The sequence below is a fragment of the Leopardus geoffroyi genome, chromosome C1 (genome assembly GCF_018350155.1).
Source record: "Leopardus geoffroyi isolate Oge1 chromosome C1, O.geoffroyi_Oge1_pat1.0, whole genome shotgun sequence".
In the NCBI taxonomy this organism is placed as follows: domain Eukaryota; kingdom Metazoa; phylum Chordata; class Mammalia; order Carnivora; family Felidae; genus Leopardus; species Leopardus geoffroyi.
This window is the reverse complement of record NC_059328.1, coordinates 35,451,177-35,465,249: the sequence shown is the minus strand read 5'-3', so window position 1 is coordinate 35,465,249 and position 14,073 is coordinate 35,451,177. Positions and strand designations below refer to the sequence as shown.

The 14,073-nt window shown below is 40.0% G+C and overlaps 1 protein-coding gene across 3 annotated transcripts in view; it reads left to right on the top strand.

Annotated features, from left to right (window-relative positions):
• The window catches only part of EIF2B3 (eukaryotic translation initiation factor 2B subunit gamma), a 123,019-nt gene that overhangs the window by 26,467 nt on the left and 82,479 nt on the right, over positions 1 to 14,073 (top strand). For all 3 annotated transcript variants that reach the window (XM_045477113.1, XM_045477112.1, XM_045477115.1), the window contains exon 4: positions 10,725 to 10,884. In XM_045477113.1, coding sequence (XP_045333069.1) covers positions 10,725 to 10,884 — 160 coding nt within the window. The remainder of the gene's footprint in view (positions 1 to 10,724; positions 10,885 to 14,073) is intronic.

The following is a 14,073-nucleotide window of genomic DNA, read 5'->3' as shown; positions in this document are numbered from 1 at the left end:
ATCCTTTGTTATTTCAGTGATGTTTTGAGAAGGGCGAATACAGTTGTATGCCTTCAATCTACTATCTTTTTTTTTTTTTTTTCAACGTTTATTTATTTTTGGGACAGAGAGAGACAGAGCATGAACGGGGGAGGGGCAGAGAGAGAGGGAGACACAGAATCGGAAACAAGCTCCAGGCTCTGAGCCATCAGCCAAGAACCCGATGCGGGGCTCGAACTCACGGACCGCGAGATCGTGACCTGGCTGAAGTCGGACGCTTAACCGACTGCACCACCCAGGCGCCCCTCAATCTACTATCTTAAAACTTCTATAATAACTAAGGAGAAAGGGTGACAGGGAGTTCTGTAGCTGACTGCAACAAGGAGGAGTAGATGATTTTATCTGTTGTCATGCATTTCAAATGAGTATAGGTCATGGAGTGAGAGAAATGGCCTGAACATGATTGAGTGAAGAGTTCACCTTCTTCACCTTCTGGACTCTTTGATTGGAAGACACTGTGAAGAACAGAGAAAATGTCCTGAGCAGTTTCTTTGATGCTGTTAAAATTTAGAAACTTAGAATTAGAAAATATTTACAGGGGCAGCTGGGTGGCTCGGTCAGTTAAGCATCTCACTTCAGCTCAGGTCATGATCTCACGGTTTGTGATTTCAAGCCCCGTGTCTTACTCTCTGCTGACAGCTCAGAGCCTAGAGCCTGCTTCGGATTCTAGGTCTCCCTCTCTCTCTGCCCCTCCCCCACTCATTGTCTGTCTCCCTCTTTCTCAAAATAAGTAGACATTAAAAAAAAGTAAAGAAAAAAATATTTATAAAGGGGGCACCTAGGTGGCTCAGTCAGTTAAGCGTCCAACTTCAGCTCAGGTCATGATCTTGCAGTTTGTGAGTTCGAGCCCCACATCAGGCTTTGTTTTGACAGCTCAGAGCCTGGAGCCTGCTTTGGATTCTGTGTCTCCCTCCCTCTCTCTCTGCCTCTCCCTTACTCGTGCTCTATCTGTCTCTCTCAAAAATAAATAAACATTTTTAAAAAAAGAAAAAAATATTTATAAAGAAATATATTCTCGGGGCACCTGGGTGTTTTAGTCGGTTGAGCATCTATCTGACTCTTGATTTCAGCTCAGGTCATGATCTCACTGTTTGTGAGTTCGAACCCTGCATCAGTCTCTGCACTAACAGTGTGGAGCCTGCTTGGGATTCTGCCCCTCCCTCCCTCCCTTTCTCTCTCTTTCTCTCTTTCTCCCCCTACCCTGTCTACACTCTCTCTCTCAAAATAAATAAATAAACATTAAAAAAACCAAAAAGGGCATGTGGAGGCACCTGGATGGCTCAGTCGGTTAAGCGTCCAACTCTTGATTTTGGCTCTGATATTGATCTCACGGTTCTTGAGTTCGAGCCCCACATCGGGCTCTGCACTGACAGAGCTTCGGATTCTTTCTCTCCCTCTCTCTCTCTGCCCCTCCCCTGCTCATGCTCTGTTTCTCTCTCAAAAGAAATGAATAAAACTTTAAAAAAATATTTTTTAAAAGGCATATGGATAGTAATTATTCTCTTCTAAAAAAAAAAAAAAGAATAGCTTGACCCTTGTAATCATACAATTTTATGCCATAAGGGACTTCAAAGATGGTACAGCCCTCTCATCTAATAGATCAAGAAACTGAGACCCATAGAGGGAGTGGCCCATTCAAAGTCACATGTGAAATTAATAAGAAAAGAAAACCTGCCTAATGTTAAGAGTTGCTTTTTGAGAATGGTTTTAGTTTCTTTTTTTTTTTTTTTTTAAATGTTAGTTGTCTTTTTCTCATATTATGATAAACTTCCCTTTATCACAGTCCCTAACTACCCTCTGTGACCCTCTCCCAAGCTTTCTGGCTTCCAAGTAAACCGGACAATATTTCTACATATTTTATACTTCAGGACAAAATTAAAATTCGAGTTACAGGTAGAAAATATGTAATGTAATTGTTTTGTTTTCAATTTTTTTTTTTAACATTTATTTATTTATGAGAGACAGAGAGAGACAGAGCATGAGCAAGAGAGGGACAGAGAGAAAGGGAGACACAGAATCCAAAGCAGACTCCAGGCTCTGAGCTGTCAGCACAGAGCCTGACGGGCTCGAACTCATGGACTGTGAGATTATGACCTGAGCCAAAGTCAGAGGCTTAACCGACTGAGCCACCCAGGAGCCCTTAGAAAAAATGTAATGTAATTGTTAAGAGCATGTTTCATAGTCTTGAAATGGGGCAATTATATTTTTATTCTGTGGACTATTTGTGTCTAACCGAATAAAAAGAATTGAATTATTTAAAATAAATTCAGAGTAACAAATTCTTTCAAAGTGAAGGTTTGATTTGAGAGAACAAAAAAGCCATGTAATGTCCATGCATTTGGCGATTAAGATTAAATTGCAGATACTTAAAATGCAGATACCAACAATTTCTGCATTTTCATAAACAACCTCTATGTCTTAAATGTTACAAACTGAGTGACAATAAATAAATATTTTGCCTCAAAAAAATTCTGGAAGAGAAGTGATTAGCATTTAACTCATTTAATAATGTCAGAAATTAACAGATTCTCAGTTACTTCTTAGCTTCACACAGGAAAGATGAGTAAAATTCTTCTATTTGTTTGTAACCTGAAGAGGAGAACTTCTTTAGGAAGGTAATGTTGAGTCTCCATTTTAAAATTATAAATCTAGCATATCCCCTCCAGCCATACCCTCCAGGACAGCTGCATCTGGTAAGTTTTCAGACATTTCTGTTTTTTTTCCTTTTTAGGGGCAACAGGTTTATTTCCTACCTTGTTGCTTTAGGGGGCTGCCAAGTTACCATTTTGGCCCCTGTCCTGTGAACGGTCACAGTCTCTTACAAAGGGGGCTCTCAGCTTTGTCAGAAAGTATGCTGTTTCTAAACACCTAAAATTGGATGTTTTCTTCTTTGAGTCAGTTTAACAAGGAGAAGGAGGTAACAGGAAGAGTGCTAATAACATTTACAGATGCTTGTTCCCCAGCACTAGGTTAAACTCTGGTGACACAAAGATAAAAGAGCTCCTTATGAAACTCAAAGTCTAGGGGCACCTGGGTGGCTCAGTCGGTTAAGTGTCTGACTTTGGCTCAGGTCATGACCTGGCAGTTCGTGGGTTCAAGCCCCGCGTTGGGGTTCTGTGCTGACAGCTCAGAGCATGGAGCCTGCTTCAGATTCTGTCTCTCTCTCAAGAATAAATAAACATTAAAATTTTTTTTTTTAAGTTGAAGCTAAAATCCATAGATAATTCAATATGGGTGCAGTCATTCAAGAATAAAGGACTCCAGGGGCACCTAGGTGGCTCAGTCAGTTAAGCATCCAACTTCAGCTCAGTTCATGATCTCATGTCTCATGAGTTCGAGTCCTGCATTGGGCTCTGTGCTGACAGCTCAGAGCCTGGAGCCTGCTTCAGATTCTGTGTCTCCCTCTCTCTCTGCCCCTCTCCTGCTCGCACTCTGTCTCTCTCTATCTCTCTTTCAACATTTTAAAAATTTAAAACAAAAAAAAATAGGGGCACCTGGGCGGCTCAATCGGTTAAGCATCTGACTTCGGCTCAGGTCATGACCTCATGGTTCATGTGTTGGAGCTTCTGGCTCTGTGCTGACAGCTCAGAGCCTGGAGCCTGCTTTGGATTCTGTGTCTCCCTCTCTCTCTCTGCCCCTCCCCTGCTCACACTCTGTCTGTCTGTCTCTCTCTCTCTCAAAAATAAACATTTAAAAAAATTCTTTTAATTAAAAAAAAAAAAGTCTAGATGGGAAAAAAACCCGTTTAATCCAATTTAGTTATTTAAGGTCTGTAATGGAAGAGAAAAGACTTCATTTCTAGCTGAGATAATATATTGGGTACTGTCTTTTATAATAACTGTGACAGGACCTGCAACTTGATGGATGAATGTGTGGTGGGATGGGAAAAGAGAATGGGGAATGCATTTTTGGCAGTTTACTCCAGCAAGTTAACATTAGCTATGTGGTAGGGGAATTGTGGCAGAGAAGGCTGAATTAGGTAGGTGGAGTCGTATTTGAAAGACCTTTAGTGTCATACTAAGGAATTTAAACTCAATCTTACAAAGCAGTGATATTCTAAATGGGGTGATCTCAAAGCCGGGGGTGTGTAGGATGGAGTACCAGAGGAAGATATTAGAATAGAATCTCTAGTTCTTTTAATTTTATCTCTTCACTTAAAAAAATATCAATTTTTGTATATGTTGTCTGAAGAGCATATTATATCACTTATAGTGATTCGTGTATTTTTAAATAAATTTTAAAAGTAAGTGGGAATAGGGGCACCTGAGTGGTTCAGTTGGTTAAGTGTCAGGCTTCGGCTCAGGTCATGATCTCACGGTTCATGGGTTCAAGCCCCGTGTCAGGCTCTGTGCTGACAGCTTAGAGCCTGGAGCCTGCTTCAGATTCTGTGTCTCCCTCTTTTGCCGCCCCTCCCCCACTCACGCTCTGTCTGTCTCTCTCTCTCAAAAACATTAAAAAAAAATTCTTTTTTGGGCGGCTGGGTGGCTCAGCCAGTTGAGCGTCCAACTTCGGCTCAGGTCATGATCTCACAATTCATGAGTTCGAGCCCTGCATCGGGCTCTATGCTGACATCTCAGAGCCTAGAGCCTGCTTCGGATTCTGCGTCTCCCTCTCTCTTTCTGCCCCTTCCCTGCTCACACTCTGTCTCTGTCTCAAAAATAAGTAAACATTAAAAAAAATAAGAATAATAAAATAAATGAATAAAAATTCTTCTTTAAAGTAAGTGGGAATAGTTGAATAAATGTTCAACTTTTTTTTTTTTTTTTTAATGTTTGGAGAACATTATTTTAGGCTGTCTTTAAGCAGGGAAATGAAATAAGTAGTGGAAATTGAAGTGTGGATTAGAATAGGGGAAAACTGGAATGAGAGAGACCAGCTAAGGGACTGGAAGAATACTTTGAGACCTAAACTAAGGTAGTGCAGTGGAGATAAAAGAAAAGGACTTGGTGACCAGTAACATGTTGGGGTAGGGGACTGGGCAGGAAAGAGAGAGGAATTCATTCCTAGATTATGGCCAGATTTCTCACTTCAGATCCTTGTGGTGGTGACATTATGATTAAGCTAAGGAACACAGGAAGGATGTTTAGCTCTAAGCCTAAGGATTATCACATTTCTTACAGACTGAGTTGGTCATTACTTCCTGCACCTAATGCCCCAGACTCATTAAAAACAAAATGGCAGTTGGCCCTTTGCCTTGCACTTTGGGAACTGCAGACTGGGAGTGTTTTCCAAACATTTTCAACGGAAATCAAGCATGGTGAGGTCTCCACTGCAGTTAGACATTGGTGTTTATTAAAACACCAAACTACTCTTGACGGTTGGATTGGGATTGGACCACATAGGAAATGTAAATTGTAACCATTCATAGTAGCACCAAGTAGCTGAATTCATTAGTTCCATATGGGCAGGGGTGGAGTACAGGGTGGTGATTTGGATCATAGCCATTGTTTGTGGAAGTGCTGGGTGGGTAAAAGCGAGGTTACCTTGCCTTTATGGGTTTTCTTCCAGTGGAATAAGTGTTTTTCTCTCTCCATGCCATAGGAAATTGTTTGCCAGATTGTGTTATTTATAACAATCTGTCATGGAGCAGCTGCCAGGAAAAGAAGAAAGGCTATTCCCAGTAGCTCTTACCACCTCCCACCATACCGCTACCACCTCACACACATATATACGGTTTTCTGATTTAACTTTTGTTTTTTTCTTCTAGTTTTACTCAGTGGTTTTGGCTTGATTGAAAATGTTCTTGTAATGAGAGATTTCTGGGCCTTGCCATGGCTTTGTAGTTGGATTTTCTGAGCTTAATTTGTTTGCTTTAGCCAAAACTAACTGGCAGCAGTTGGAATTTTGAATTCCTGGAGGTCTTGAGTTCTCCCCAAACACTAACATGCTGTTTTCACCTTCCCTTAAAGACCTTGTATGTTTCCATACAGTTTGTCAAAACTGGACACATTTGCGATCCTTTAGAGCCTGCTTTTTGCGCTTGACATTGCCCTAACTCCTCTAAAGGAACAGACTTGGGATAAAGGGATACTGAGGACTATTAGAACAGTGAGTAGGGAGGTCTGAGGAGATTCCATTTGGTCTCTGCAAACGAAGAGGCTTACTGTTGGTGTTAGAAAAGAACTGGTTACCTGAAACACGAAGCAGCGGAGGATTGGTGTGTCCAGGGAACTTTTCAAGTTAATTGCATTTCAGATATACAGTTCCTTCACAGTCCAAACAGTCTATGTTTATTCATGGCTTGTGGTCACATGTGATCAGAAATGCCTCTGGCTCTTAACAGTTTCTCTGCTTTTTCTCTCTGGGTTCCAGTTAGTAGAAGAATATTTGCATTTCTAGAATGGGCTTTACATTTTTAGAATAAAAATCAAACAACAGTTATTTATTTTCTATTATAGCTTTTATAAAAATGTAAAGAGAAATAGGTGGTAGTATGAAGATACAAGGATGATTGTTTTCCTTTTAGACTTTTGTTTCTTTTTCCAGGATTTCCAGCTTTGGAAACAACGTACATTGATCAAAGAGCAAAGACTTCCCTTTGGAAGTGGTGGAGTTGCAAAGAGGATGGGAATGTGGTTGGTTTGAGTGAGTTTTAGATGGAGCGTTTTCTGGGGACAGAGGCAGGAGAGGGCCTGACGGAGTAGCACCTCCATCTGTATCCCAAGCCCTGCCCTTTCTGACTGACGCCTATCTTTTCACACTGAGAGCAGATGGCAACCAGACAGTGGGGGGAGGGGTCTGTTTCTTGTGCTCCTTGGGGATTTTGCATTCAGCTTAGCAAAAAGTCATCTAAAAGCAAAGAGAAAAATGAAGCGGTAGACTGTTCACATTTACCCAGGACTTGTTTGGCATTCACTACGCTGACAGATTTATTTTTGGCAAATATTCAATGATAACTGCACTTATTTTCCAAGATGACATTGTCACCACTTCAGAGGCATTTGCATTGGGATCATTTTCTTCACTTTGGAGTACACTTGATAATTAAATTTATTGTAGAACAGTCAGCTTGCAAAAATCAGCCATCTTATTAGAGAAAGAAGTTCTTTTTTCTGAGTAAACTGTCATTTTCATTATAATGAAATGGGACTTCTGTACTGCTGTCCTGACATGTCTTTAATAATAGCCCATGTTCCCTGCCTTCCTATGCATTGTTATAAGAAGTAGGTTTCTGTATGCTATCTCTTCCTGAGCTTTCATATACATAGGCTGATTTGCTAATATTTGGTGGTTCCTAGATGGTGAGGTTAGGAATTTTTTTTCCTAAAAAAAAAAAATTTTTTTTTTAGCTCCGTTAAAATCCAGAAGGAACTAAGATAGCTTTAAGCAAAAGAGTAGAAAAAATCCAAATTTGAACTTCTTAACTTGAAGAGGCTCTCAAAAGGAATTGTTTAGGCTATAAATAATAAGTTATATGTGTAGAAAAAGAAATGATGGTTCTTGTATTTCAAGAAGTAAGCCAAGGCCTCAGTCAGTTAAGTGTCTGACTTCGGCTCAGGTCTTGATCTCAGTTTGTGAGTTCAAGCCCAAAATCGGGCCCTTTGCTGATGGCTCGGAGCCTGGAGCCTGCTTCAAATTCTGTCTCCTTCTCTCTCTGCCCCTCCCCGACTTGTGCTCTGTCTCTCAAAAATAAATAAATGTTAAAAAAAAAAAAAAAATTAAAAGAAGTAAGCCAAGGCATTCTTATAGTTGAGCCTCAATTTCTTTTTTTTTTTAATATGGAATTTATTGTCAAGTTAGTTTCCATACAACACCCAGTGCTCATCCCAACAGGTGCCCTCCTCAATACCCATCACCCACCCTCTCCTCCCTCCCACCCCCCATCAACCCTCAGTTTGTTCTCAGTTTTTAAGAGTCTCTTATGTTTTGCTTCCTCCCGAGCCTCAATTTCTGAGGAAACATGACTTTTTACTGTAGTAGAATGTGAGTTGAAATCATCCATTTTTCCCACCCAAAGCAGGAATCTTGATTTTAAATTAAAATCTTAGAAGAGTAGGAACCACGTACAAGAATGTCCATGTAGATACTCATTTTATTTATTCTTAAACCAGGAATAATTTAGTTCAGTGTTTTTCAGACTTTTTAAAATAGCAAAACCTGTTTTCCAAGCCAAAGCTTGTACAGAAGCCTATCTAAGAAAATAAAATTAATAAAAGAGGAGTTTCCCTGGTTGACTCAGAAAGGGCAGTAGGAATCAGGCTTTACTTCAGGCCCCCCTCAGAAACTGCAGGTGTGCTATTGAGAAACATTTGTGTAGTTAATTTAAATTGCAATTTAAGGAATTCATTTTTCCATTGATTGTTTTGGGACTTCTGTTTCCTGCATTTATGATAAAGTGTAGTAGCAGAATGTATAGGTAACAATTTGTTAAAAATATATTAAGTAGCCTTTCTTAGCCACTCACTTTAACACTTCCTAGTACACTCTTTCAGAGTAGGGCCTGGGTGAGCATAGAGTAAGTGCTCAATAAATGTTAGGTAAGTGGGGCGCCTTGGTGGCTCAGTCGGTTGAGTGTCCGACTTTGGCTCAGGTCATGATCTCATGGTTCGTGGGTTCGGGCCCCTGCATCGGGCTCTGTGCTGACAGCTCAGAGCTTGGAGCCTGCTTCAGATTCTGTCTCTCTCTCTTTCTACCCCTCCCCTGTTCACACTTTTTCTCTCTCTCTCTCAAAAATAAATAAATATTAAAAAATAATAAAAAAATAAATGTTAGGTAAGTGAATTGTTGCAAGTGATAATCCAGTTTCTGCTTGAGCACTTCTAATGATGGGAAATTCATTGCCTTACAAAATTACTCTTTTTGACTAGCTCTGATTGACAGATATAAGTTAATATGGAAACTAAAATACTTTCTTCATGTGTTTCCTCTTTGTTCTTAGTTTTGCTCTTGGGCTATTTAGGTAAAATTTGGTTCTTAAGACTGCCAGGTATTGGGGTGCCTGGGTGGCTCAGTTGGTTAAGCATCAGACTTCAGCTCAAGTCACGATCTCACGGTTCATGGGTTCGAGGCCTCTGTCAGGCTCTGTGCTGACCTCTCAGAGCCTGGAGCCTGCTTCAGATTCTGTGTCTCCCTCTCTCTCTGCCCCTTCCCTGCTTGCACTATCTCTCTCAAAAATAAACATTAAGAAAAAAAAAAGAAAAGAAAAGACTGCCAGGTATTTAAAGAATGCTTTTAGGGGCACCTGGGTGGCTCAGTTGGTTAAGTGTCAGGCTTCAGCTCAGGTCATGATCTCACGGTTCGTGGGTTCAAGCCCTGCATCAGGCTCTATGCTGACAGCTTGGAGCCTGGAGCCTGCTTTGGATTCTGTGTCTCCCTCTCTCTCTCTGCCCCTCCCCCACTCTCTCTCTCTCTCAAAACTAAATAAACATTAGGAAGTAAAGTTTTTAATAAAGAATGCTTTTATCTCTTTCTTTCTTAATCCCACCCCATAATCCTTGTCCTGCCCACTGTCTCCCCTACAGTCTTTTCCCTATTAAACAGCTTCTCTTCTTTCACTATTATGTTTCTAGCTCTTTCACCACCTTGATCATCTTCTTATTGATGCTTTTTTAGTTTATCAAGTATACTCCTAAAATATGATACTCCAGTTGATATCTAGTACCCATAGTGTTGGGTACTAGACAGACCAAAATTTACCAGTATCTAAGATCTAAGTTTAGGTGTTTTGGGTGCCTAATACTGTGGACTAGAAACTCCCTTAAATTGGTTTTCAAACTACCAAAGCTATGTTTCTTCAAACACTATTCACTAGTACAGATTATTTATTTATATGAATAGTCATTACAAGTTGTTAGATCTTAGTTACCTAACTACTGTAAACCTGTTTCTTTGTCTGTAAAGTACAAATGCTAATAGTGTTTACTGCATAGTGTTCTAAAGATTGGGAATGCATGCAAAGTTACCATGATTCCTGGCCAATAGTACACACTCAGTAAACATTAATTACTATTATTTGTTATTATTGTAATTAATCTGAATTACCAGACTTGCAATCAGAATACCCACCACATGAGAAAATCTTTTTTTTACTTCATTGATTTATTCATTCATTCATCAAATAATTACTAAATGCCTATTATGTGCCAGACACTGTGGTAGTTAGTTCTCATATTTCTTATCCATAAAAATGAGAACTAATAATATTAATAGTAATCCCACACCATGGTGTTATTATAAGAATTAAATGAGTGCTTTTATACATACCTGAGGTTGTATTGTAATTATTTACTAATTACATTGGTTTCCTTGAGAGATGGGACTTATGTTATATTCACCCTTTTATTTTCTAGTACTATAGCAAAGTGACTGTTTCATAGTATTTCATAACCATATGGAATCATCAGACTATGTGAAAATGTTTTTCAAACTGTAAAGGGATATATAAATTTATGATCATTAATTACACATTCATGGAAATAGACGATGTGGTGGTTTTCAGACTCTGTTCCTTAGAGCCCAAGATTCCAGTGGTCCCTCAGATTCAGCAGCAATAAGGCTCACCCAAGGAGAGGCAGATATTCAGTTAGAACAGCCTATTTATGTTACTTATTCTGCTGCTATAAAAAAAGTTTGAAAACAAGTGTCCAGTTTGTGTGTGCTTCTAAGCCATTGTAAGTTTATCCTGTGATGATTTTTGTGATCCATTGCCTTTTGTGATATTGACTTTACCCTTCTCCATTTGACAGACAGATGTTCTAGTCCTGAGCTGTGATCTCATAACAGATGTTGCCTTACACGAAGTTGTAGACCTGTTCAGAGCTCATGATGCATCCCTTGCGATGTTAATGAGAAAAGGCCAAGATGGCTTAGAACAAGTTCCAGGTCAAAAGGGGAAAAAAAAAACAGGTAAGGAGACGAGTTTGGTTTATTTGTATGTTAGGTTTTTATAATTATTATTGTCATTCATGTTTTCACTTAAGAAACATTTATTGAAAATTTAAAGGATGTGTTCAATTTGGGGCATCTGGCAAGCTCTGTTGGTAGAGCATGTGACTCTTGATCTCAGGGTTATGAGTTCAAGCCCCATGTTGGAGGGAAGGAAGGAAGGAAGGAAAGAAGGAAGGAAGGAAGGGAGGAAGGAAAAGAAAGGAAAGGAAAGGAAAGGAAGGAAGGAAGGAAGGAAGGAAGGAAGGAAGGAAGGAAGAAAGAAAAAAAGAAAGAAAGAAAGAAAGAAAGAAAGAAAGAAAGAAAGAAAGAAAGAAAGAAAGAAAGATTCATTTATTGAGAGCTGATTGCACTGCAGGCACTGTGCTAGGGGTTGATGACATAAAGTCAGAAAAGACAGTTCCTGACTTGAAGAGGCTTAGAACTATTGATTAGATTCTGTAAAGTCCAGAGGATTTGTGTGCAGAGAGGAGCACTCAGAATTATTTGCATTGTGTTTAAGGCTCAAATAATTGAATGCATATATCTAAGAAACAAAAAATCTAATTTAAGATCAAATATTAAAAAATAGTTAAACTAGGGATACCTGGATGACTCGGTTGAGCATCCAACTCTTGATTTTGGCTCAGGTCATGATCCCAGGGTCATGGGATTGAGCCCCATGTCAGGCACTGCACTGAGCATGGAACCTGCTTAAGACTGTCTCTCCCTCTCCCTCTCCCCTTCTCCCCCGCTTGCATTCTCTCTCTCTCTCTCCCTCTCCCTCTATCTCTCCCTCTCCCTCTCCCTCTCCCTCTCCCTCTCCCTCTCAAATAAAAAGTAGAATAATTTTAGGGGCACCTGGGTGGCTCAGTCAGTTAAGCATCCGACTTCGGCTCAGGTCATAATCTCACGGTTGGTGAGTTCGAGCCCCATGTCGGGCTCTGTGCTGACAGCTCAGAGCCTGGAGCCTGCTTCAGATTCTGTGTCTCCCTCTCTCTCTGCCCCTCCCCCACTCATACTCTGTCTCTCTCTGCCTCTCAAAAATAAAGAAATGTAATAAGAAAAAAAATTAAAAAAAAAAACAATTTTGATGCTTAAATTGTCACACCTTGGCCATTGAAAGTTTATTTAAGCTGACTCCTCTCTTTGAAAACGTATGATGTACACTGGTAACCTGCTTTTTAGCTGAAGTGTAATTACAGAAGACAGGGAAGCAGGGAATAGGACTGGAGAGGATACAGAGATCAGACTAAAGAGTTTGGACTTTATCCTCAAAACAGTGGGGAGTTGGGGTACCTGGGTGGTTCAGTTGGTTGAGCATCCGACTTTGGCTCAGTTCATGATCTCACAGTTCATGAGTTTAAGCCCCATATCGGGCTCAGTCTGTTGAATGTCCAACTCTTGATTCCAGCTCAGGTCATGATCCCATGGTTCATGGGTTGCAGCCCCACCTCAGGCTCTACGCTGACAGTGCAGAGCCTGCTTGGGATTCTGTTTCTCCCTCTCTCTCTCTCTGCCCCTCTCTGCACATGCTCTCTCTCTCTCTCTCAAAATAAATAAATAAACTAATAAACAAATTAACATTAAAAAAAAAAGAACATCTTAGAAAAAAAACAGTGGGGAGTTGTTGAGGAATTTTATTGTATGTGCTGCTGAAGTGAGCACAAGTTGTTGAGGAATTTTAAACGAGAATGTCTGATCAGATTTGTGTTATAGAAAGATTTTCTATTCTTAATATGAAATTTTGAATTTCTCTGTATCTGTATTTTATTATATTTGAAAGCTGAGTTTCACCTAAATAACTGAGTTTTAAATTCCTCCTGTGGAAGGGCCTCTGGCTGGCTCAGTCAATTACGCATTCGACTTTGGCTTGGGTCATGTTCTCATGGTTTGTGGGTTCAAGCCCCACATGGGCTCTCTGCTGTCAGCACAGAGCCCACTTTGGATCCTCTGTCCCTTCTCTCTCTGCCCCTCCCCTACTCGTGCTCACACACACTCTCACGCTCTTCCAAAAATAAATAAACACTAAAAATAATAATACAAAAAATAAATTCCTCCTGTGGAATGCTATGCATTTCAATGATAAGAATTTTTTTTTTAAAGAACCCTAATATTCTCAAATTGTATATTTGGTCTGCCTCTTAGCTGTTATTATGTGCCAGAATAGGCTACAGTCCCCTTTTTCCCAGATATTGTTTAATAGAGTGGATCCGGTAGGTCCAAGTTTCCCAAATGGTGTTCTTACCAACTTACAAGAAAATGACTAATGGCTAGATGTTTCAGCAGCCATCTTTCCCCCTCTTGCCACTTCTTTCCCAGAAGATTTGTAGATGGTAGATTCTGAGGAGGGCAAGATCAAATTCATGTTTGGATTTTTGGGACTTTTTTTTTTCCTTACTCCAGGTCTTTACACATGTTGTTCTCTGCCCAAAATCCTCACCATCCCCTCTCCCACAACACACGTACTTCAAATTTAGCTTAGCCTTCAAGTTCTTTTCTGAGAGGGGCCTTTCTTGACCCTCTAATATGAAATCATACTCCTTTGTTTGTCTAAATATGGTAGCCCTGCTGTCTTATTTACTCTCTCCTCTACTCAACTGTAAGCTCTGTAAGAGCTGGGATCATTATATTCTATTTTGTTCATTTTGTCCCCAGCACTTGGCCTAGTTATGGCCCATAGCAGTCAATAGATGTTATCGAATGGTTGAGGAGCCTGCCTGTAAAGGCAATTCTTATTGTCCCCCACCCAGTAAGAGAAATTAGATTCAACTTTTATTTATTCCATCCAGTTCACTGTAGTATTTCTTAAACTCCTCCCCACTTCTCAGAGTTATATAGCCTTGGTCCAGGCTAGATTCAATAAATATCAGTGTGCTTGAGAATCACACAAATGAAAGCTGTCACTTGGCTGTCACCTCTCAATCAGCTTAGCTCCCTCTGCACTAACAAATGTTGGCAGGCCTTCTGAGCCTGTTTGTTTTTTTGGGTTTTTTTGTTTTGTTTGTTTTTTTGCTTCAGCTTTCTTTATTTCTCAAAGCTGAACTGTTAGAAAACTCTCTGCTTGGGTTTCTGCTTTATCTCTTTTCTCTTCTCAATCCCCAACTCCCCCACTCTTTCTAATTATATTTAACAGAACTGACTTGAAATCCCAGCATATTGAAAATTGAA